The 25,867-nt window shown below is 38.8% G+C and overlaps 1 protein-coding gene across 3 annotated transcripts in view; it reads left to right on the top strand.

Annotated features, from left to right (window-relative positions):
* The window catches only part of RTEL1 (regulator of telomere elongation helicase 1), a 52,244-nt gene extending 29,952 nt beyond the window's left edge, over positions 1 to 22,292 (top strand). The window contains exons 25-36 of one of the 3 annotated variants that reach the window (XM_068913062.1): positions 666 to 789; positions 2,008 to 2,161; positions 3,736 to 3,902; positions 6,805 to 6,900; positions 8,500 to 8,710; positions 10,772 to 10,909; positions 11,646 to 11,762; positions 13,763 to 14,008; positions 15,618 to 15,818; positions 16,567 to 16,743; positions 17,194 to 17,297; positions 21,313 to 22,292. In XM_068913062.1, coding sequence (XP_068769163.1) covers positions 666 to 789; positions 2,008 to 2,161; positions 3,736 to 3,902; positions 6,805 to 6,900; positions 8,500 to 8,710; positions 10,772 to 10,909; positions 11,646 to 11,762; positions 13,763 to 14,008; positions 15,618 to 15,818; positions 16,567 to 16,743; positions 17,194 to 17,297; positions 21,313 to 21,387 — 1,810 coding nt within the window. In that variant the 3' untranslated portion in view covers positions 21,388 to 22,292. Of the gene's footprint in view, positions 1 to 665; positions 790 to 2,007; positions 2,162 to 3,735; positions 3,903 to 6,804; positions 6,901 to 8,499; positions 8,711 to 10,771; positions 10,910 to 11,645; positions 11,763 to 13,762; positions 14,009 to 15,617; positions 15,819 to 16,566; positions 16,744 to 17,193; positions 17,298 to 17,758; positions 17,944 to 21,312 lie in introns of those variants that run through there. The other 2 variants (XM_068913063.1, XM_068913064.1) reach the window with 2 other exon arrangements.
* Positions 22,293 to 25,867: the final 3,575 nt, after the last annotated feature.

Genomic DNA, 25,867 nt, shown 5'->3' with positions numbered 1-25,867 from the left:
CTACTGTGGGGAAGGTTACAGTTCAGAATTAGCGAAATGATATTATATAACAGGTCAGATAGCAAATTACTTTCCTACAACAGTGCAATTGTTATCTTCTGATCCCAAAATATATTGTCTTGGAGTTGCAGAAAGATGCTGATGGCATTAATACAAAATAACCTGATCTGTAAAATTTATAACCTGATCTGTAAAATGTATATCTGTGTGTCTCTCTTTATGCTTTTTTTTGCTTGTTGTTGCAAATTGCTGTAACTTATGGTTTTACATTTCTCTATCTCTCATTGGAGAAGGCAGTCAACTGAACTGCTGTTTGAGAGGATTAGAAGGAAGAGGAGGAAAGATTAATGTTGCCAGAACAACTGAGAATTTGATAGCCTTCTGTGTGGAGGCCTGACTGGGGACAGTGAGCACAGCACAGTTGAATAATAATTTTGTACACTTAAAGATTTTGTGGGCAAAAGATACGAATTGACTGATTCCACAGTACATAGTATCAACAAAGCCCTTTTCTTCTGAGTGCAGATGTCACCCCGATTGTAGTTACTGTGCAGTTTCAAACTTTTGTTTTCTTACTGTTCCTTCCTAGTCCTTTTGAACCCTGATTTAGCATTTGTTTCATACACCTGGCAAAAATAATTTTCTCCTTGTCCAATCCTATGCAGGTTCACAACTGGTGATGTAAGAGACAAGCTACCTTCGTGGGTCCGCCCGTATGTGAAAGTTTATGACAACTTTGGGCATGCAGTCAGAGGTGTCTCTCTCTTCTTCCGTGTTGCTCAAGAAGTTGTAAGTGTATTAAAAAAAATTTCCTTGATAGCGTTATAAACTGGGAATACTAAGCCCTGAGAGAGAGGTGGAGGAATCTTGTCACTTTATTTAGGGTATCATCTTGCATTGGAACCCTTACATGAGAGGAGGTATGCTTCATCTTTCTTTCTCTTCCAAGAGTGAGTTAGGAGATGGAGCAGGATATTTTGTCATGCTGCATATCTCTTTAAGTTAGATTATTAAAAAAAAAAAAAAAAAAAACCCTCCTTTTCCAGTGTCTCCTAAAGAAACACTACATTCATTGGATGGTATAACAGTAGTGAAACTGATGTTAGCATCAAAAAACTTCCCTCTCTCACCCTCAGGGAGAAGGCATATGTGTGGAATAATCAGTCAAGTTACCAAATTTGCATCTAAGCTGACTGATATAAAGAGTCAGGTACACTGTCAACTGATGTTACGCGTCATCACTGGGTCGTCTTTACTAAAATGATTCCCCTCTTAGAATGAAAAAGCTCTTTTTCTCAGTAGCAGTTTGCATATTGTAATGCAATAAAGCTAATAGTTTGGCAGTTCTTAGGTTTAAAAAAAATAATCATTATAAAAAGACTTTCTAATTGTCTGGAGAAAGCATAGCAAGAACCAGAGGCTGGAAGCCAGAGTCAAATTAGAAATAATTCCAGGTTTGCTAGATAGCGACTAACTATTAGGACAAATTTACTGGTGAATGAGAGATTCCTCTCAAAAATGGGAGGTTAAAATTAGAGAAAACAAAACTTTCACATCCAGATTTGGGTGACTTCCCAGAAGATGCTTTAGCCAAATACAAATTATTCAACATACAAAGTTCCAGATGGATGAGTCTGGATGATCTAATGATCTTGTCTCATTATAAATGAGAATTTCATGGTAAATAGGAAGCACAAGCCAATGCATTTTGATATGTTGCAGGGAAGCAATTGTTCCTTAACAGTGGCGTCGTTCCTTTTCCGTTATACAGGCCGCTTTGTGCTGAGCCTGTGCAGTACACTTCATCTGTCCACGTCAGCTTCTGATTATTTGACCCTGCTGTCAGAAATGCATAAATCCAGAATGCTTAACAATTTTGCTGTCAGATTTATTTGGGAAAAAATGAGATAGCTTCAGGTTGCTGCTGGTATTCTTGGTTGCAAAGGAAGTAGTTAATGGATGGAAGAGCAGCTTTTGCCTACTGTAACATTTCTAAACTGTTTGCAGATGCCCCCACCCCTGCCACATTGCCCTTCTGGCTCTGCTGCTTCCCTAAGTGAAAGTGATATGGCACCATCTACTTCATCTGAGCAGGACCGATCTGTGAGAAAAGCCAAGAAACTGGATGACCATGTTCCAAGTTTGAAGAGGAGAAGAGTAGGTAGGTTTGGGTCCTCATAGATGCACTTTTGTTTTGTTTGGTCTTGTTTTATTTGTTCTAAACCAAACCAGAGAAGGTGGGGCAAGAAACTGGAAATTGAAACGGGGCAGAAAGCAAGGAAGGCTCAGTGACTGACATAAAAGCCTGATCCGAAAGGGTGTAGCTTGGCATTAGGGAACTGGGGAACCAGTTGGGACTGCACATCAGAGAGGCTGGTGAGGCCTGCAAAGGTGCCCTGCAGAAAAGAGGGCGTTCAGTGAAATATCACAGATAGACTTAACAGCTTTTTCTTTTTTTTAAACTATTTCTGACCAGCACTGACTTTCATATGTCCCTCTTCTTCCATGTTGTTGTACAAATGACTCTCTTACACAGTGATATGACTGAAAAAATAGAAAGAGAACATTGACCTCGAAGGAAAACAGTATTCTATAATTTATGGTTAGCTGATGCCAAAGAGTGAAGTATTTCTCTCAGAATCTCTTGCAGAATGTTCCACTCTGATCACTCCCTCTTTCTGAACAGAACTATGAGGTTGTATTTAAAACTGTGGTTCCAAAACAATTGCAATTGAGAGCAAGGGTGTGATTTTCCCATCCCATTGAAAGGGATGACCTTGGCAATGACCTTTTTCAATTTCCAACCATGCTCCTTCCCTTGAGTTGAATCTATCCGTTGCAAAACTGCTGGGTGAGTCAGACCAGCTTGCTGAACCATTTACCTTTCATCCTCATGATCACTAGATCCATCTCAAAGGATGGGGTGGAATGCATGACTGGAGATGGAAGGAACAAGCTACATTACCTCTGCATATGGGTGCATATGGGTTTCCAGATGTACTACATTAGCTGTAACATCAAACTGCACATGCGATCGTAATTTTTGGCTAAAGAGTGTCTTGTACTGAATTTTAAACGTATAGCTTACTGTACTTCAATTCTTTTCAAAATAGTGACTTTTCATAGCAACTGTCTCTATTTTAAGTCATCTCACTAGAAAGAGGAAATATATTTTGAAGAGAATGCCTTTTGGAAGTAGCAAATTGATACTCATTTAACACTAATGACAGCTCCAAGTTCTGATATTTAAAACCAAATATACCTGGACCCTAAAGAATGAAAATATATATTCTGGGGAGATGAAGTGACAGTGTCTTATAGGGGCTAATGCTTTGAGCTTGTAGGTTTTAAAAGCCATATATTGTGTTTTTAAAAAAAAAAAAAAATTATATTTCACAGAAAGGTTGTTTAAAAGCAGGAACTCAGTTTTGAGGAAATCCATAAAACTACAGTAGTTAAACACAGACAACTGTGACAGTAAGTTTTGGGAAAAGTTTGAGTAAAGTCTAAACTTAATTCTAGCCACGAGAGTGTGGTAGCAAATGCTTCAGCCGTTTTGAGAGCAGTTAACCAAAATAAGCTTACTGAGCCGTATAATACAGTTCCTCTGCAAGACATGGGAGATGAGATAAACCTACATATATTTACGGATTGCTACATTTGGTTTTGAGGCACTGAAAAGTAACATAGGGTGCAAGAGTTAACATGTTGATTTTTTTCATCTGTATTACACAGGGATGTTAGTAAATGGAGATGGAGCATCCAGCCTATGCACAGAGTATGAACGAGAGCTGGTCTCCCCTAGAAGGCAATGTATTGGACTCTTGGATGCATTGGAACGCAATGAGAAGAGCCGTGAAGATGCAGAGGAGGAGGAGGATGGCTTGCCAGGAGAGGAAAAGGTAATGAAAATGGTCTGACATAATAGTTATTTTTAAGTAGAAATTGTACACTCTGAAGGAAAGTGAGTTTAGCATTAACTTAGGTGTATCAGTTCAACCCTCTTTCAAGAAAAAACCATTATAATCGGCACTCGTAATTGGGAGTTATCGTAGCTGAGCTTAAACAAAAGATTTCTTTGCTGCCTTTTACTATATGACCAACAGATATGCGCTTGCACTGTGCTTCGTAACAGCTGATCATGTAGATTTCTGAAAGTTAGCGATGTTCTCTGGAGTGCAAAGAGCTCTCAGTAAAGAGATGGTAAGTATGCAATCCTTCCTGGGTTGAACGTGTCAGCACTTGGTATGTGAACAGATATTGTTCTGATACCTGAACAGATTGATATTAATATCTGTTCAGATATTGCACAGATATTTAAAAAAAAAAAAAAAAGCAGGGGGTTGGTGGTGGAAATGGCTATTAATTAGTAATCTTATAATCTGAACCAGAAGAGGTCTGCTGTTGCGTTAGGATTAACAAAGCTTCTTCTATGCTGTTTGTTTTTCTTTTCTCTTGAATTGGGTTTTCTAATACATCACTGACTGGGCTATGTTTCTCTTGCTTTCCTAAAATCTCTGTTTGCAGTTAGTTGTTGATGAGGTAGCTTCCTTACCTGGCTATCATCAGCAGGGGCGGTTAACTGCTGACTTGCAGGCTAAGTTTGGCCAATGGCTGGTTTTGTGAACTCCAGGAATGCCTAGAACAAGACAGTTGCAGCATTCCAAAGGAGTTTGGTTAAGAGAAGGGTTCATGAGGGGAAGCATGGAGGGGAAGCATAAGGAATATCTAGGGAATATTTAAAGGGATTTAGGAGATACGAATGTAGGGATGTGGGAAAGCAGAAGCTTGGAGTAAAAGACAGGAATAGAGAATATTTAACTTGTGCAGTTGACTGAGAAATCAACTCACTGGCCTAACCATGCCATAGTACAGATACCAGAACTTATTCTCTGGAAAGCCTGGCATATCTTCAGGGACCTGCTAAGTCCAGTGTCATGTCAACACAGCTACGCTGCTTTTGGGCCAGTTCAGCATTTTGTCAAGCCAGATAAACAAATGGTCCTAATGGCTTGACAAGGAGTCAACTCATGTCCGCTTGCTGATATGGCATTACTACCCTTGTGCAGCTTTTAGAAGGCTGTCTGGTCATCCTGTGCTGCACGTAAATTGGTGCCAGGGCTCTGAGGAGTGTAGTCTTGAGATAGCCAGTGCCTCTGAGGGAGCCAGCTTTCGCTCTGCAAGTGCAGTGCTGAGCTAATGTTAATAACTGGTAGATTTGGACTGATAAGATGGTTGATATGCTTCTGTATCTTTCCCCATCATCCATCATAGTATCTCTACCAGTTTTTCTTTTATCCAGGATATGCTGGACCCATGTTCCCTAAATATGGAAATTTAGGTGCAGTTATTTTCAAAGAACTTGCTGGGGAGAAAAGTGCCCTCTAAGAATACCGGTATTTGCCATCTCAAAAAATCTAAGTGCAAGAAATAGTCCCTGAATCCATTCAAAGAATGATTTGACCATTCCCCTTGATCAGTTTTCCTTGTGAGATATGGCTCAAGGAAGCACATCTTTCAGAAGCCTTATTTCTTCTGTATTATACTATTTAAGATGGTGCCTTTAGCTAGCCAGGATTAGGAAGATGCTTCTGATTGATTTCTCAACTTGCTGCATGTACCAGTTTGATTTACTGCTTGTGTTCCAGTTCGTCAGTCTGTTATGTGGTGTTTAAGTAAAATATATTTAAATGCCCTACATACTTGTACTTATCCTGCTCAGGCTTGCCTGGAATTTGGTATCCTTGCAGTATTAGGAGTCCACTGAAGGCTGTATTTCTGAGTATCAGCAACTAGCTATACAAACCAGCAAATCTGAAGGCACTGACTTGAGTGCTTGGTTTTCTTGGACTTATGTTTTTATGTTTGTCTCCTCCCCCCCTCCCCCCCCCCCAATCTGAAGCTTTATGATCTGAATAAAAGTGCTGAGTAGTCATAGTGGAATGTGAGGGTTACCAGTATGTTTCACTGGTTCCTCTCTCAGGTAAACAGCACTATTCACTAAATACACTGGTGGTCATTTACTTGCTAAGAAATTATTTTCTTGGGCAAGAGCAAAGAAATAAATCACTTGACATACCTGCTTTCTCAAGAGGCATGTAGAAACCAATTGGCAATATGGGACTATCCCACAGCTTCATCTCTTACTCAGATGGGTGTTTGAGGGTTGATAATAGCTTGTGCTAAAATTGGAGACTCTGCTGTTAAGCGATTCCGCTCCTCTTTGCTTATGCCAACTCAGTTGTCTTTTGGGGCTTTGTATGTACTCATATTCCCAGTCACTGCGCTGCAAGAGCAATTCTTTTGTTACTAGGAACGGGAGATGCTAAAGAGCCTGTCAGACCCGCAAGTATTTCTACTCCTGTTTTATCCTATCTGCCCTGATATTTGCTGCAAGGCTGCTTGGGCTTCCTTTCTGAATACACAAAGAAATGCCCTGATGTGGGATTTCTTCCGGAGAGAAGTACCTCCAGGCAGGAAAGTGAAGGGACATGTGGGGAATCACTTGCGCATATGTGTTCCTGTATGCATAGCTGCCCTGAAGGAATTAACCATTAGTCCAGCTTTGCTGAATCGGGAATCTGCGCTCTAAAGACCAGCTTTGTCTTCAATTTCCTCTGTTTTGGTCTCTTTTCTTGAATTGTCCAGTAAGCGAATCACCTTCGAGAAACAGGTACGTGCCCCAGGCTCTGTTTAGCTTGATTTGTTTCAATCTGTTGATTTTTATCACAAACAAGGTTAACAAACCTCATTACAGGAAATGATGTTTCTTGTTCTCATTTGTTTGTTTCCCTGTGTTTCCAGGCACAACGTCTGTCAACACTGTCCCTTCAGTATGAGAAGAGATTAACAGATGAGCAGAAGGGAGGAAGGAAGAAAATAAAGCTAGTCAGCAATCCAGTACGTGTTTTCATATACGTATGTCATCCCTTTGAGTATTTAAGCTGCAGAATGTAATAATTTGAATTGGAAATTTCCAGGCAGACAGGTGACTGATGTGGACTAGCACTGATACCAATACAATTATATCCCCCTCAGCTGTAAATACTCAACTATGCATATCTGGAATCTATTTCTGCCTTGCTGTTTCTTGAATCTAGACGTTATAGGCCCAGTCAAGCACAGGTTCAGGCAGGATTAGTAGATAAAAAGAAATGTTCTCTGGTTGTGACTATCTTGAACATTATCTCCCATTTTTTGGGTGTGATGTAGGGGTTTGTTCTCTTTGACTGATTGTAGCGCCTTAACTAGCACAGCTGACCAGCAGTGTTCGGGTAGATGATCACGTCTTAACCCGATATGCGGGTTATTGTTGTGCATTATGTTTACACTTGTGTGTTATCGTTTTGCACTGTTTCCAAAGATGATTCAGAATCCACAAGAAATTAATTATGCAGCTAGCTGCTTGGGAGTCATGATCAAGTAATGAGAATCCCCTGGGTGGTAGTGTATGTCAGCAGTTGTCCAAGGTACTGTCCTAGCTGAGTACTGTCTCTCTGTCAAAGAGCCTCCCAGGCACGTGACGTCCTAAACTGATAGAGGTAGGCACAGATCCTGAGGCTGATAGTATCCGAGGTGTGAGGAAGGGAGCAAGTTCATTGCAGAAGGCTGTGTTTGCTGGGGCTTGTTGCTACCTGATGTCACGATGAATCACCTTAGCCCTCAAGGTTTGCATTAAGTCTCGTTTCTCTTAACAAGCCTTCTCCTAAGAACAGAATTGTGAAAAGAGGCTTGGCTGCCTTCTCTAGGGAACAGTCTTCTGAGGCACTCAGCTTTGCTCAGTAGAAAAGATGATGAATAGCATTGCTGCTCTTCCTTGAGGGAATGAATGCTCACAGATGTTAGCGGGATTAATGTTTTAGAAATAGGTACAATAATAACATAGGGAAGTTAATAATAAACTTGTAACTCAGGGGATTGCCCCAGTGGCACTATTTTTATCATGAAGATGTGTGGCAGGTGTCCATTGGCTTCTCTGTTCAAACTCTGCAAGCACATTGTAATGCACAGTCACTGTCATAAAGGAGAACTTGTTTTGAATTTTTTCAAGTCTCTGCTGCTTGTGATTATAAAAAGAATGCTTCCCAATACTAGGGAGTCATTTAGCTTGCCTGTGTTTATAGTGTCTTCAATAAACGTCTTAAGGAAACCAAAATACTTAAATGCTTTCCATGCTTTGAATCTTCTGCTTCATATACCCATAAAGTTTTTTTTTTCTTTTTAGATAATTGAATATTTCCAGGAGTTGGGCCCCATTAGATTTGTTTCTTCCATAGCACCAAAGCTGATTGTAAATTTTTTTTTTTTTTTAATGGGTTGTGAGTGGTGGTGGTGGTGGTGGTTGTTTTTCTTTCAGAAAATAACGCATGGATACATGCTTTTTTGGATGACTACCATTATTGCATGGGACACACTAACATGTTAACATAACGCAATGCTTTCAGCTATGTGCAATCCTTAAGTTCTCCTATTTACTGAAAAGTCTTCCTGTCTTCTTAGCAAACAGAGAAGGTAGCAGACCTGACTGAGCCAAAGAAGGCCAGAGCTACATCATACATTGCAACAGTGAAGGAAACCCTAAGTCAGGAAAACTATGATCTCTTCTCGAAGGCTCTTCAGCACTACAAGAAGACAGATGACTTCAATGCCATGTTATCTCAAATGAGTTCCCTCTTTATAGAGGATCCAAAAAAGCATATCTTGTTGCGAGGTATGATGACTTCTCTGCTGTCTTTGTGTGACGTGACCTTTGTCTTTTAAGTAGACTTCAGTATTTCACAAGGAAGTGTTTTAGGGCTGAAGTACGGATCAATCAGAATGATAATCATTGACGATTATCAATTTATATCCCCAGATCATAGAGCAAATGCATTACCAGTCTCGTTATCACGCCTTAGTTTGCCTAATGACAGGCCTGAAATAAAGGAATAACTGCATTCCATGGAAACTTGTCTTATTTTAAACTTAAAAGTATAGCTTATTCCCTGTAATTTAAGAGGTGAGATAAAGAGAATGGTTGTGAGGAGTTGGATATATGCGTTCAGATGAGTTTAGTGTTAAGACAGTAAATGTGCAGAATAGCTACATAAATTTTGTATTTAAATAATGGTGAGTATAAAGCAAGCGAGCTGGTGCAAACATGGGTGGTCTGCTGATTTAGCTGGTAATTTTTGGCTGGATTTTTAATGAGTGCATTGCGAGGAACTAGATTCCCACCAACGTTTTAGCGGTGTATTTTCTCTCTGAATTTTCCTCTCCCCCTCAGTTTTGTCAAATTGAGATTGATCAGCTTTGAAAAGAGGAAGGGAGCTGGACCCTAGCTGTTCAGTTAGCGAGAAAGTGAGATTGGAAATCTGTAAAGAGCAGAACTGGAAAGTCAATGCTTTCATTGACAGAAAGTCAATACTTTTATTGGCCCTATCAACATTTCTTTTCAGTAGGTGATGCTCCATTATAATCATCCACGTTTTACAATAGGAAAACAGAACAGCTGCAAATCACGTGAAAAAGTGAAGCCTTAGAAGTCTTGGCAGCCTTTGCAAGATTGGTGTGTCTTTTGAGGATGACCTTTGATTGTTGCTTGTGTCTTAAAATAAGTGATAGTAGCAGTGTAAAACAATACAACTTTAATTCTTATGGAGAGCAAAATGACAGATTTTAAAGAGTAGTTGTCTGCCTTATTTTAATTCAACTGCTAATACATTAGAAATAATTCATGTTTGTGGAAATGTGGAAAAAAGTGGAGCCTGCTTGTGAAAGTCAAAGGGAATCATGAAAGCTGTAAATTTTCTTGTTTTAGCAAGTCTGACACAAACTTTCCTGCGTTTTCTTGACGTGTTTGTTTGTTTCTGTAGTTGTATTTTGGTTGGTAGGAGCTTTTTTGCTTGTTTTTCTGAAATACTTTAAGAACTTAAAACATCTGGTTCTGGCTCTGCTGCTTTCTTTTAGAGAAAATTTTCTCATAAAGGCACAGTAAGATTTGAGTGTAAACTATCTTCTTGTCTTGTAATTAGCGAGTGAGCAGGAGAGGACCAAGATAAGGGAATTTGAAACTGTCCTTGGTGATTTGCTGCACATATGGGCAATGGACAGATTTTTCTGTGACTTCTTTCAAGTAAATCAAAAAGCAAAGCCACTCTGCTTGTAAACTGTCTTAAATTAAGGGATGAGAAGCTCTATATAAGGAAACAAATTGTGGCTGCTATTAGTACTAATTTGTCTGTCCCACTATATAAATAAGAAAACTTTTGATAATCAAACTTAAACTATTACCTTAAGTCTAGTTTACAAAAGCGACAGGCACCTGAAGTCTACGGTTCATTTGACTTGCAGTGAGATTTAGGCTAGTGGTAGGCAAGCAATTTACAATGGAGTAAGATGAGGTGTAAAATAAACAGCATGTCAGTTATTGTTCTTTGCTACCTGCCTAGATGAATACTTTGACCCCCACAGTTTGTGAGGTAGCTCACCTTCTTTTGCTACAAGTACCTGTTTCACTGAGAAATAAAGCTACTTCATATTTACAGTAGAAAAACTACAGTTATAACCTACAGCTGTGGCTGGAAGCTTGAATGGTAGTTAACTTCTACGTAGCTTATAAGTGTGCTTATTGTATGAACTACTAGATAATGAAATTTTGATTTTAATTTATTTACCTGCACTTTTTTAATCGTATGTGATTTAACCTAGAAGCCCTGCCATCATAAGTTTTTGTGATGTTTGCCTGCTGTGGACTGATTTATTTATTTATTTCCTCTCTCTTTAATGAAAGAATTTTACCAGTTTGTTCGACCTCAGCATAAAAAGCAGTTTGATGAAGCATGTTGTAATCTGACTGGAGTAGGCTGTGGCTACAAACCTGAGCACAGCCTCCTGCGAGAACAGCGAGAGATACTGGCCAACAAAATAGGTGAGCAGCTTATTTCCAGCACGGTGCAGGCTGTTGCATCCTTTGATGGACTTTGCCCGGTGATAGAACAAGACATATCTAACGCATAGAAATGCCAGGGTGGAAAGCAATTTTGATTTAGCCAAATTGAACTAGGTAGCTCAGGCTCCAAAATAAAAAGGAATACTGTATATAAATCTCTGCTCTGCATGACCCTCTTGTTAACTAAGTGAGATAAGGTGTACATTATAATGTGCTCATACAATGTTTGAGTACTATATGCACTGGAGCTGGTTATGTAGCACCCCTGATTCCTCTCTCTACTTTAAAGATTTTTTTTTTTGGTTAGTTAAATACACCTGCCTTCTCATAAGCGTAGACAGATGCCTGAGCATCAGTTACTGCGTAGTTAATAATGATGGCATTTTATTTCAAAAGGGCTTTTTTTTACAGATCTATTTAAATGTAGAATCTAGCTTGTAGATCTGAAACACTTGCGTATGTTCCTCTGTCTTCCTTGCTACCCACACAGTACCACCAGAAGTGTGAGAAGAGGGCAATCATGTCATCATAGAGCTTGTGAGTTCTTTGAAGCACTGGAATAATAGATTGTAAAAAAAAGCAGGGTCTTGGCTCATCCTCTCTTACCAGAGAAATGCATCTGCCTCTTGAAGTATAGAGTGACATATTTTGAAATGCATCATTCTGTCTTCATTCTTCCCTGAGTTCATGTCAATGGACTGGTTTGATTTAACAGCGGAAAAACAGAGCCAGTGGAAAACAACATTCTCAAAGGACTCATGCACTCAGCTAAACCCTGGGCTCCACTTGAACAAGGGAGGATTCCACTTAACAACAGGACTGAATAGTGCAGGTACACTTTATCAACTTGGAATTGTGCTTTTATTTAACCTATATATTATGTTTTATCATGTCACTTCCTCTAAATTCTCTTGGTAGGGACCAAGGTTTTCTGTATTCACTTAGCACAAGTGGCTCACTGTCTGTAGGTAAGAGTGATGCTAATTCAGAATTTTCAGCAAAGATTGTACAAAATGAAACACAAAAGCCAATTACTTAAATCAAGTCGGATATGAAAATACAACTGCCTAAAGCTAGAAGTTTGCATTAGAGACTGACCTGGTATTCCTCAGTGAGGGCAAAAGGGTTGGTTGAGCCCAAGGCTGCCGGACTTTGTTTGGGCAGGGTTTCATTAAAGAGAGCAAATTAAGGAAGGTAATTTTAAATGAAGTCAATATGGTTCCAGGTATGAAGAAGAAAACAGCCCCTGTTTTGTTATCAGTATTGTATATGCTCCTCATGCAGAAAAGCTCTTTTTTCCAGAAACCTGGACTGGTAAATATATTTCCATAATTGTACATAATTTCTGAATGCATCCTCTAATCTCGTACTGTTTAGTACTTACCTTTGAAAAATCTAAGATCCCATTCTGATTTGATTGCAGATCTTCCTGAGAACATCTGGGATTTTTTCCTATTTATTTCTCACAAAGAAATGAGTAGGATAGTTATTTCTTTCAGTTCATTTAATTTTAATTCACATGAATCTCTCTTTGTTTTAACTTTCCTTGAGTAACTTTTATCTATGAGCAATGGTTATAGCAGCTCAGATTTACCTTTTTTTAGGGAGTAAAGAATAGTCAAACGCTAATCTTTTCTTTAAAAAAAAAAAAAAATGCTGCCAGTGTTTTTTGAAAGGCTTTAAAAGCTTTTCATATATGAAGCCATGTTGTTTCTTCAGATTTATTTTCCTATTTTGTTCTGTATTTTAAGGACATTTGGATAAAACAGGATCTTTGGAAAGTTTTTTGTCCTGAGGGCCATGAGATTGAAAACTCAGTCTCATGGAGTGAAAATTCACTGGAATTTGTCTCTACTAGAAGTAATTGAGAAAATAATAGCAAGAAATGTATACACTATGTGTGTGGCTTATTCCCTAAGTAGTGTGTGCTCCTCTGATAGTGTCAGAAAGCTATATGGTAGGCAACAGAAGATACTGATTATAAAATTCACACCCTGTTTCTTCCCTTTCAGGACGTGGAACTGAGTCCGTCTTTTCAAAAAAGTTCATTATCTATGGTGAAGAATAGAGATTTAAGCAATAACAGATGTGACTAGTTCATTTAAATCAATTTCCTCTAATATACTTCATCCATATTTGCATTTCTTTAATATAATAACCAGAACATTTTCTCTTTGGGGAAAAAAAAAATCAGATCAGTCAGAGCCTACCATTTTGAACTGAAGTCCACTTGGAGGTTAGCAGGATGTTCTTAGTTGCTCCTACCTTCATTGCTCTTGTACTTTTTTATATGTTATTTCAGATTAGTTATTCTCATTTGACTTTATGCCTTCCTGTCTCAAAAAAGAATACCTTTTTGCTTTTAGTAATAAGGGATAATAAATCTACTCTTTAAATTCAGTCTCACAGTTCACTTACCCATGTGGCAGGCCAGCATACTTGATTAAGCCATGTGTTTATAGTGCTTCTGCTTCTTTGAAGTGCAGCATAAAAGTTTATTTATTGCTGACCTCCATGCACAAGTGGCTTCTGTGTTACGTTTTTCTCGTTCCTCAGTGACCATCTGACACGTTTCTCTATTTATTTAAAAAAAAAAAAAAAAAAGCCAAAAGAGTTCTGCAGAATTAATTTGTTGGGTTGCTATAGGCAGGAACAGGTCTTGGCTCTGCCCAAGGTCATGCCAGAGGGAGGTATTTGGTTGTGTAGGCAGTGTTGGCATTACTGCTCTGAAATAGCTCAGGAACCCACTTCTAAACAAAGAGAATAATGGATACAAAGGACTGACCTGTTTGTTCCTTTCCAAGGGCTGCTCACATGTATTTCGTCTCTCAGGGAAAAATTCTAGCCAAGCTCCAAGGAAAGATGCTGAAAAAGCTTCAAGCTGTAGGAGAGAAGATCGCCACCAGATCCTGAGGGCTACCTATCTCAAGGATGTGAAAAAGGCTTTGAACCAAAGCTCTTACCACCGTTTCTATGAAGCCTTGCTAGCTTACAAGAAGACGGATAACTATGATGCTATGGTATCAGTGGTAGCAGCCCTCACCACTGAAAGGCCAGAAGACTTTCATCTCCTGCAGAGTAAGGGACATTTAAATAAAAAGCTTTTTTAATGGAAAAGAAGGTATAGGTTCTGTGATCTCTTGTGAGCAGTGACCTCTCGCTGGTTATTCACAGTTAGTTTGCAAACTCTCCACTTTTTTGGATAAACTTATAGCATTGGCAAAATCTTTGTACGTGTCCCATCTTTTTGTTTAGCAGTCCAGATAAGTGGAGCTAGCTGCAGGGAAGCTGTAGTAAATGAATGTCATCTGAGAGTAAAAAATGGCAAGGTTGCAAGATGTTACTTCTGCGTCTTCTGTTTGGGAATTGTCCATTTAAAAGAAAACAACCAAAAAAAAATTTAAACCTGAAATAAGACCTCAGTAATTCCAGTCCTAACCTTCAGTCAAGCTAACTTCAGTCAAATGATTCCATTACTTTTTTTTCTCAGTTACTGCAAGCGATTGCTCTGTAGAAAAAACACTGATGATTATTGCACTGACTTAAGATTTTGTTTTCTTGGCCATTGGTTGCTGGGCGGGTGCTAAGCTCTTTGGTCACTTTCAGGTTCTGGCGATAAGCAATCATATTTTGGTTCACTGTTTTTGTATAGAACTTTAAATGGGAATAGTTATGGAACTGGGTCATGCTGTAGTATTCTTATCATTCGTATCGGTTTGAAATTTCTAAACGTTTGTTTGTTTTCTCAAGGAAGTTTTCTTCCTTCATGGGTTTATTCATACAAGGATTTAGAAAGCTGCAAGTGCTCAAAATTTGAGATTAGATTTTATTTTATTGTTTATAAAAAGGGTGGAGGGGGGCCTTCATCCTGGACTTGATTGCCTTGATGGAGTCATCTCTTAATGTTACATGTCCTTTGTAACATATCAGTTCTACCTTCTCCTGTGTCTCTGGTATGAACTCACCTGCAGGAGATTATGCATACAGCACATGCTGGGAAATGCTGAAATGCTTTCTTTAGGAAAGCTGTATGTTGTCTGTAAGAAATAAGGATAGATATTCTATTTACCTAGAACAGATGTCATAATATCATGAAATGTTTAGAACATAAATTTTTGTGATGTGTAAACTAGCCAAATTAGTCTTGACACAGTGAAGAATGAGAGGGAAATGAGCTGTGTGGCACTAAGTCATAATCTTTTCCGAAGCATTCTTTCTTACCTATAGGGAGTTGATATCTTTAAGGAGCAAGTGTTTTCACCTCAGAGGACTCCATTGTGGAATTGCCCGTGCTTGGCAATAAATCATACTGGGGATTTCCTAGAATTTCTGTACATGTGTTTTGAATCCTCCTTAACCAAACAGACAGTAATGAGACACTTCTTTTTTGAGAAAGTCTTTTCAGACTTCCAGACTGTGTATATTTGGTTTAGCTAGATCCATTGTCTGCTGAAGGGCTGGATCAGATATTTATGGTGTTTTCAATGCCAAATACTTATCTGCCTCCTGACGGGGAAAACCCCTTAAGTATAAAAATCAACAAAAACATCAAATGTTCCACCAACCTGAAGATACTCTGAAGAACACAGCTGATGTTATTCAGCTTCCAAAGCATTTACCCCTGTTCCAAAGCAACAAGTATCTTGTTGTCAGGCACTTATTTTCCTGTGTATTTTCGTTTGGACAGGGTTTTACATGTTTGTGCGCCCTCATCACAAAGAGCAGTTCAGACAGATGTGTAAAGATTTGACTGGGATGGTCTGCGGTGATGGAGAGAAGAAATTGCAACACCAGGTGCAAGATGAAGAGAGCCCTCTGAATTTGGAGTCCTGGTGCACTAAAACAGAAAATAGCAAAGCTCAAATGAAAGTTCCCAGCCATGTACAAGGTCGGGAATAAACATTTCTCTGGAGTTTGAATTCTTACTAGTATTATGGGTAGGATCCAAGAGCCTTAGCTGTGGACTCTGACCTCCCTACACTATTTGGTCCTGTCCAAAGAGTATTAAAAATGGATAGCAGATAGAAGGCAATGGGTAGATACAGATGGGGAAGTGCAAGGGTACTGGAAGAAAATCAGTTACAATGCAATTCCTTTAAAATGTGAAATGGGTTATGGATTAAGGCAGACTTTTGCACTGAAGGGACTGCAAGAGTGGATCAAGACCAACTGTGCCTAGGAAGAATTTACCACAGCAACTGTTTCAATGTAAAAGTTCCCTTTCAATAATAATGTTATGTGTTAATAACAGAAACTTCTGTTAGCAGTGTGGCTTAAGAAAACAGTTACTCACATTGTTGTATGTGGGTGTTTTTTGTTGCATGGGTTTTTATTTTGGGGGTTTTTATTTTGGGGGTTTTTATTTTGGGGGTTTTTATTTTGGGGGTTTTTATTTTGGGGGTTTTTATTTTGGGGGTTTTTATTTTGGGGGTTTTTATTTTGGGGGTTTTTATTTTGGGGGTTTTTATTTTGGGGGTTTTTATTTTGGGGGTTTTTATTTTGGGGGTTTTTATTTTGGGGGTTTTGTATAGCGAGAACTCACTGGAACCTACTGCTAACTGTATTTTGCAAAGAGTCTATGTATTGTATTCTTTGTTACACTCTATTGTATGGAGTTTTTTTGTGATCACATGCAGCCGCTTCCAAGAGCGAGATGCCAGAGAAAATTCAAAGAAAGATTTCCTTCTGCTTTAACCAAGAAAGCAAACTTGAATTGCCAAAGACAGAAGTGTCAAAAGGAACCGGTAACATGAGAGCACCCACAAGCTCTGGAGCTGTCCCTATCTTTCCCCTACAGATGGAGCCAGAGTATGGTAGGTATAGGTGAGATTTTAATCCTCAGGAGTAAGGATAAATTACAGAAAATGAAAGTTACATTGCTGTAATGATTAGTATGGTATGCTAAGTAGAATTTATACCTTCTGCTAGTTGCATTTATTCTGTCGAAGTACTGCATTGTCTTTATCACGATGATGTAATGGTTTCCTGAGAACTTGGAGATTTTTTTCTTGTCAACTTCCTTGTAAAGCAAGGATGTAATCTCTATTTCTGAATGGGGATCTGAAGCATAGAGATTGAGCAAGGTCATGTGAAAGAAATAATGCAACAGAGACTTCTTAAAATTCACTGCATGCACTCTTGGTCATTGTTTTCTCTAGTGCACTAGAAGCATATATGTGTGAGAATTTCACAGGTTGTTACTGGAATTTAGTCATTCTCCTCTCCCTCTCTCTTTCTTCTCCCTCTCATTCTCGCTGTTCTAGGAAGATTCCACTGCTCTAACTGCAAATCTGAGGATGATGTGCCTTTTAAATGTCCATTATGTGCCTTCACTTGCTGCAAAACATGTTGGGAGCAGCTCTTAAAGGTTATCTTGCTTATTGATTTCAGTTTTGCCTGAAACTACTAGTGAATTTTATGCTTTTGAAGAGAACTGTATGGACACCTCTGGAAACGGCATTCCTCTGTTTAGACAAAGAACACACAAATCATGATGGACGGTTTACCACCTGATCCTCTCCTCTGTCATTTCCGTTGCTCTTCAATTTGACTGAAGGGAGAATTCTATCTTATGCTATGGTTTGGACATAGGTGCAGCTCCTTCTAAGCTGTTTCTAAATTTTTTCCCTTCCAGAGTGATTCAGGCAGCAGGCTGTAGACATCAACTTCGAAAAGATTCTTTTATACGTTTGAGCCTTTGTTTAAGTGTCTTTTTCCTTACCTAGTTCCGTTATTTTTTTCCCCTTGTAAAAACCCTCCTGTAAGGCACTATCATGATATAAGGCAAAATCATGCTCAAATATCTGCTGTTGTTATCCTGTCCTCTAGTCTTCCTGGCTGACGAGGTTGTTGACGGAAGTTGCAGTCCTTTAGGTAAGAGGATGCAAGTGATATCTCAGTGCATGTGTTTGGCAGCATCTTACCCAACACTTGATTCCTTACTCTTGTTGTGTCCTGAAGCCTAATCAGTTATCAGTCATCTGTGGCCCTGGCCGGGAAAGTATAACACAAGAATGTTGAGTGGTTTCATAGACGATAAAGATGGCTATTCATCAGTAGAGCTCAGGCAGCTACAAAAACAGTAGAGAAGGAAGAGAAATTTCTCCTATCTGTGAACCTACAAGCAAGTATGTAATAAACAGTCATTCCAAATTCCAGAGAAAGGTCTTTTTCTCGGGAAGAGGACGCTGCAGTACGTCAGCTAAGTGTAGAAAATAAACAGTATACTAAAATTCCTAGTTCCTGTCAACTTTAAATAATATACAATGATCAAGATGGTCTTGGTCTAATAGGAGTATAGAATGATGCCCGTGTCCAGATTAACATTCTCAGACTTGTATCTCCTAGAGGGAATTTGGAATAGCTGTTCACCTGAATTTCATCTTCCCTCTGCTATTCATATTCCTTTAAATATGTTAAAATCCGAAGGATACGGGAAATACAGGAACACCAATGGAAGGCACATCATGTTTGCTGCACATTGGATAACCAACGCAGTCGCCTTGAATGGCCATTAGTGCTGAGTATTCAATTGTTCCTTCTGTGCCAAAGTATAGTTGGGCTATCAAGCTATCATGGATCTTGGAAGTATTCATCAGGTTCTTTCCTGAACTGAAGGCCTTTAAGTTTCACCTTTAAAATGAGTTTACCTCCACTTTTCCATCCACGAGTGCCGTTATCACAACTAGTGACGTTTCTACAAGTAGCCCAGTACTCCTAGTTTTGATCCTCTTTCTTTCTCTTGATCTTGCTAAAGATATATATTGGAGTTCCAATGGCAGCTTTGAGAAAGATGAATCAGCATATGCTCTTTTGTGAGCAACGTACTCCACTCCAGAGAAGACTGTACATCAGGGAAGAGTCACGCCAATAATTTTATTAGCATGTGTTTATAATCTCTGCTGCTGAAGAGTAAAGCTGAGGAATAGAATTAAAGCTCTAGGGAGTTTAATGATTAGGTATGCATTCATAATCCCACAGGGAAATTTTATTATCTCAGCCCCTAAAAATCTACCCTGTAACTCTCTGAGGAGGAACTCTCTCTTTTTGCTGGTAAGATACAGCTTGTAGTTGTTATTTTTTGTCAGTTTAAGGGTTCACAGAAATAGAACTCTTGTACATTGAACAACTGTACTGCCCTGTACTGTTTTTCATCTTGAAGTTAAAAATTTTGAGATCTGGATTTCATCTTAGTCCCCAAGTTAACTTACCTTTTCATAGCTTCATTTTTTAATCACTCTTTGTGATTGTACATCTCTTAAACTGAGGAGTTAAAGCCGTTTGATTTGCTAGATTAGTCTTTTCTTTCAGAAATCTGATATGAAATCTTATTTTGGGAAATGGGTCAGTCTCCGTCGGTGTCATCCATTATTAATGACTTCCGCATTTACCACATCACCTGAATAATCTTGCAAGTTGCAATGAAGCTTGACCCCATGTTTTGCCAGCTGAAGGCAATAAAATATCTGTTTTCCTTTGCAAGATGAAGTATGCTTTGTGGTGGCATACTACAGCCCTTTGGGGAGCTACTCTTATAAAGATCAAACAAGACAAACACAGTTTAAAGCAAGTCATAAGAACATAATAGCAGACATGCTGAGTCAGATGAAAGCCATCTAGCCCAGCGTCCTGTTTCTTGACAGTGGCCAGAAGAGGGTGCCTAGGAAAGAATATAACAGCATAGCAAGCATGGGTGATGGTTCTTCCAAGTAATCTCTTGGCCCCCAAAGCCATTTTCAGCACAACAACTTCCTCAGGCAACAGGAAGATTAGTCCCTGTTCCTCAAACCAGACCTAGAGGAGCCATCTCCTAATAATTCCATCATCATTCCTGTTCGTGTTTTGATTTGTTGACTCCAACAACGGTTGGGTTTTGTGACAGAGACAACCTCAGCAACAGGAAATGAGCAACCATGCATTTGTGTTGTCTGCACTCTGAACTCTCATCAGATAGTATTGGGGTTTGTCACCACTGACTAGGCTGGATTTGAAAACTTATCTTTGTTCTTTGACAACAAGTTAGTCACTCTGTTTCTTCAGCTCAAATTCAATTTCATGTATCTTGTCTTATTAAGGAAGTGACTAACAGACCATTATTCAAAATGGAATGACTTGTTTTTGCAAATTGTGATGTCCTTTCCTATTTGATAGTTTATTTTAACAGCTTACTGTTGGGGGAAGTCAGTGAGTAATTTTGAAATATTTGGGAAACTTTTCCAGGAGCAGGTCCCCATACAGCTGAGGGGTATTAGAGAGGTTAGTGGTGGTATGAGCTGGGTGATTTTCAGTATATTTGGTGAAACCTTGTGCAGAGTATGCCAGCATATGCTTTTTTTGTTTTTAACTTTCATTGCAGAGGCCTGTTGCAGCTTTTCAGTGTTGAAATGTATCATTTATTTGTGCTCTTCTTCCAGATGTTCCAGAGAAACTGTCAGTTGTTCTCATTTGTGCCATCTGTAATATGGGCAAATAACCACTGATGCTGGTGCTGTTCTTTCAGTAAACAACATTGCAGTCTACTGAGCTGGCAATACAAACTTTCTCACAAAGATTAAATTTATTTTTTACTATTTCACTTTTGAAATAAGCAAAGCATTTTAGCTTGACCAGTAGCTATTCTTAAGAATAAACATCGAATTAGTCAGAATTAATCTGTAGCCTGCTTTGTCCCTGACTAGACCCTAAGCCCTTCAAAGAGCACTGTCCTTTCAGAGTACAAAAAGAACGGTTGGGGTTCATCTGGGGGTCAAATGGCTAAAGACCAGACTTTTTAAATTTAGGATGAATGAAGAAGGAAACTGAAACCTGTATGGAGAAATATTTGCCTCACACACCCAGTCCTTTGCAGTTCACCACCTAGAAAGGTGTGTGATGATGTGAAGAACTGCATGTACCTTGTTCCTCTACAAAAATCTTGGTCATGGCCACGTGTATCGCTGCTGTCAGTGTATCCCCAGGAGATCACTTCCTTCTGATCTGTGCAAGAGTAAATAGGAGTTCAGGGAACTCATCTGTGATCTTATGGGATTTTACTAACAGCACGTACTTCCGTACTTCACAGCAGCTCTTGCAGGCTCTGCGTTTCCTCGTTCCTGTATTTTTAGCCTTCCAGAAATAATAGTTGTAATTCATCTGAGGCAACTGCTCTAAAGCAGTCACCACTGCTGTCACCAGTTCACTGGGAGACTTTCTTTTTTTCTCATTTTATTACTAGCCATTAAATAAGTGACTGCACAGTAACGCTGCATTTAAAAATAGATTGATGCATCATCTTGGGGACAGCCAAATGGCTAGCATGGCTCATATTTCATATTGGATGATTGCAAATTTGATAGAGAAATTTAATATATATTCGATGTGTTTTGTTCCTTTACTTTTAATAGATGAGGAAGAAATGCCCAGAATGCCAAAGTGATGTGAAAAAGAAGCAATTAATCCAAGTTTTCTTCTGGTCTTAATCTCACCAAGAGAAAGGGCAAGTATTTCATATCGGCAGAAAAATATTATCGGACTCTGACTCTCTGGCTGAAAGGAAATGGGATAAAGGTTCATTTAAATGAAGCCAGGCTCTGGATTACACGCTGCACCACATAACTTCACATAACGTTTTCTCTTACAAGGCTTGTCAAACCTGAAAGGTCTGTCTGTCGTCTTCATCGCTGGCAGGAGACAAAGCAGTCTCGTCCTCAGTTAGAACTAAGCAGCTTAATTTCATATTTATTTTAGCCTGTAAATTCTGTATTGACTTCTTTTAGGCTGACATTTTATATCCTGAGGCAGCTGTCATTAATTGTCCCTTCAGGTAATGTCAGATCCTGGAAAAACCCTAGCAATAGTACTACAATGGAATGGAACTGGTTAAATAAAGAGGCCAGACTACCCATCCTTACCAAACTGGTGTTCCTGGAAGAAATGATTCACATTTTGTTGGTGTTTGGCAGCAGCTGCTGTTTGCAATAGCATAAGATACTGAAAGACTGGGATTTTTTTTATTTTTTTTAAACAAATTCCAGTGGTTGGATAGTGATCAGAGACAATCCCTTGTGCCTGCTTTGCACCCCAAATCCTAAGTCCTTCCATAATACTGAGATTTTGGAGACGTCCTTCTAAGGAGGGTTTATTTTCTGCTCAGTACTGATATTCCTGTCATGCCTGAGTTGTCTGATTTCCCTCCCCCCCCCACCAAGTAAAGAAAGGAACTAATTGGTTTTAATCTTCAAAGTAAATCAAGTGGATGGGGGGGGTGGGCTTCATATTTCTGCTCTCTCTAAGTAGTGGGTATTAATATTTTGTTAACTTAAGAAATTGTATCAATTTTAAATCTTCAGTGGCTACTATAAATAAAACTATTTTTATGTCTTAATTGGGTTATATTTGATTTTTTTTCACTTGATAGAAAAAAATGAGTGTTGCTGAATAGTCTTATGACTCCTGTGATAAAGGAATCATTTGTTATATCCTTTGTTTTCAGAATTTTCTGGGAAAAATACTCTTTAATTATTTTAGAGGTTTTTATTGTTTTGTTTTGTTTTATTTTTTCCTCTCAGTGTATAGGTGGACTTCAGGCCAGTGGAATTTTAGCAAAGTTTTATATTTGTTTTTGATATCTCAAAAAGGGAAAGGTGAGCAGTATTCTAACAAATTCAAAGATTCACCCTCCCCCTTCCCCCCCAGTAACATAATTCAAAACTAGTGTTTTTTAAAATGTCATAGTTGCTGGGCCTTCTGTCCTCAAAGAAATATTTATTTATTTATTTATTTTCAAATTAGAATCCACTTACTTAAACTACATAGTAGTATGATACTATGCTTCTCAGGCATTAAAATGTGGAATAATATGAATCCAGCCTTGAATACATGCATATGCGTTCAGGCTATATGAAGAACAGGAAAAGTAGTGTTCCTAAATGACAGTGAAATAGAAACTTTCTGTACTTCATTAAATAATAATTAGAAATAGTGCCCATTTGGACAGGTGTGAAGGTAATTTGGTGTTTGAATATATTCTGACATGTTTAAAGTTGTGGATGAATTATACCTTCTATCTATCCACATATCTGTACTCAAACACAAATTTGATAGCTGACCTGTCGAGTACTTACTCTTCAGTAATTTGTGTGGTTTGTTTGTGGGTTTTTTTTTTTTTTTTTGGTAATCACACTGCTGTTTTGTTCCCTATTATTCTCCAGGAAGGTGGAATATTATGTTAAAGACAGAAGTTAGTTAAATGTCAGTTTTTAAGTTTTCCTCTTTTAAAAAAAAAAAAAAAAAAAAAAGTGTTTAAACAGTCAAATTCTATTCTTGATTAAAATACATGCTTATTTAGTTTATTATTTCAGTGCAGTTTTGATGTTGATTTAGATCCTGGAAACATGGACAAATAATGCAGAGAAAACTCTAGATATTCCAAATATGCATGGGAGAATTTTAGAAAATTTTCAACTCAGGATTTATATATATATCCTGTGAGTAAAACTCTGTGTATATGTGTGTCTGTATATGCATGCGCGCACACACACAAACTGTATATGCACACACAAATGTATATAAACATAAATATCTTGTAAAAATTACCAGAAAAATGTTTGGGGAGATGATATCAAGGAGGCGTTAGTGTTTAAATTTTTGTCCTCTAAAAGAACACAGTTTTGTAAGATGTGATTGCTATGATGTGTTTAATGATGGAAAGACTATGTGTTGCTGGACTAAAAACGTGCAGGAAACGTGACATACAGCCAAGTTCTCCAAACAAAGCCATTCCATACCTCAAATATAGTTAATTTTCTTTGTTAATAAAAAAAATTTTTGTTGAGATTGTGCCTTCACAAGTTGTGCCCTGAATGTTCTTTTTAATCATTAGTTTTCTTTTCCTCTGTTATCAAGTATAGCAGTAACTATTGCTTTACAGAAGAAAAAAAGAAACGTTTTCAAGGGAAAGCAGTTCAGGCTAATGCTGCTGTTTTGCGCGCTCTCAGCAGCTTTGGGGCGATCTGAGCTCACCATGTGGGGTGAGCATCGCAGCTGCTTCTGCGCCGTTCCCAGCAACTTCTTTTGGATTCTTGCTTTGAATTCTCAGTATTGCTTGAGGTCTGGGCAAGTACTGGGATAGGAAGTCTAAGAAATGAGGACAGTAAATAGTAAAAAATTATTTAATAGTAAGATAGTTTAGTACCCTGCCTGCTCTATAAAGACCTCTCCTTTGAAAGAAGTGCAGCTTGCTCCTTTTACCACTGGAGGGAAGTCACAACACAGGACAGCATGCGAGTTTGTAGTTGTGACATTAGCCTTGAGCGTCTTCAGAGAATGAGTGAAATGATGACTTGGCTTATATTTGCCGTTTGCCTAACGGAAGTTACATGCTGCGGACTTGTAAAACACAGTCCAGTAAGGTCCAGGTCCAGTAAGTGCTCAGCAAAGACCAATTGAAATAAACGATACGTGTGATCTGCTCGAACAAAAAGTATGATTTTTAAACCACCACCACCACCCCCAGCTAGAATAATTTTCTAGCTCTGCGCCCTTTCCTTTCCACCAGACTTGGTTTAGTCTAGAAGACTGTTCCTACTTGGGAATGGTCCCTTCTCATTGAGATGGGGCAGAGGAACTATATTAAATATATTTCAGTGCCTTCAGGAGATTCATATGTTCATTCTTTTAAGCTTCAGCAGTCCGATCATGTAGTTGAATAAACTTACTGTTACCTGCCTAGATTAGCTGAATCCACCCTAAAAAACTCAGAAATGTTTCCATGTTCCTACCAGTGGATCTGCTGCTTGCCTTTGAAATCAATCTGGTTTTGTTGCTGCTTTTTTGTGTAGTAGGAATTGTACTGCCCCAGGTTTGGAAGTCTTCTCTCAAGCAGCGTGGATGAATGCCAACAAGCATACCAGTGGTGTGAGAGCAGCCAACCCTCAAGAGCTTGTCCTTGTCTGCAGCTTATTTGCATGTGATTCAGTTCTGTGTGAAGAGACTTAATGGGAAGGTTATGCCCTTCAATTTGAGGGGGAGCAAGTTGGTTTTACATGGTAGTGTCCTTAATCAGGTTAAAGTGCAAACCTAAAGGAACTCCTATTGTGATAGAAGACAATTCTGAATTTGAGGTTAGGTCTCACCCTTGTAGATTACTTGGCGTCACTACATAGTAACCCTATTAACTGTTAGAAGAGGGAGGGATTATGTAGAGGCTGCCACAGCACACCGCTCTGGTTTGCGGCAGGCTCCCTGCAGAGTTGTTCTCTGACCTGTGATCAGACCTCTAGCTCTTCTTCCCATTTCTTCATTGCTAAATAGTTGAGCAAAATATTCACTAACTGCTCCCAGTAACAGGTTGCTCAAGAATCTTGTGTCACAAAGGACTATACACGCGTTTCCTCCTGAATGTGTTTAGAGTACTTTAGGAAGGAGCATTTCACTAGAAAAGTATGTTGCCTTTCTCATTTGAGTCTTAAGAGACCATCACAGAGGAGAAGAGACTTTTGTAACCAGGATTAACATTGCAGCTCATCCTGGATGGGAATCTTCTTTTCATTCTTTGCCTCTTGTCTGAAGTTGCGCTGATAATGTTATTGCTGCTTGTGCCCGTGCGTGTACACACACACACGCACACACAGGCACCCCTTACATCCAATGAAACCTTGTAGGAAGGGTCTCCAGGAACCAGATGTCAGGATGTGCTGCAAGAGGCAGATAGCACTCTTTCATCATCTTGAAACAGGTTTGTTTTTACAAGGAAACACAGAGATAGTACCTCATTTATGAAGACCAGAAAATGAAAATAAGAATTGTTTCAGATAAATCCACATTGTGGTACTGGGTTACAGGAACTGATCCAAAGTACAAGTTTTTAGTAGGAGGAAAACCTTTACTGGACACTCCTCTCTGATTTTTGGGAAGCAAATGACACACGAGTTACACATCATGGAGGAAATAAATATTAAT

Source organism: Struthio camelus, chromosome 18, assembly GCF_040807025.1.
Source record: "Struthio camelus isolate bStrCam1 chromosome 18, bStrCam1.hap1, whole genome shotgun sequence".
Lineage (NCBI taxonomy): Eukaryota > Metazoa > Chordata > Aves > Struthioniformes > Struthionidae > Struthio > Struthio camelus.
Note: the sequence above shows the minus strand (reverse complement) of the source record. Positions and strands in the feature narration are given on the sequence as shown.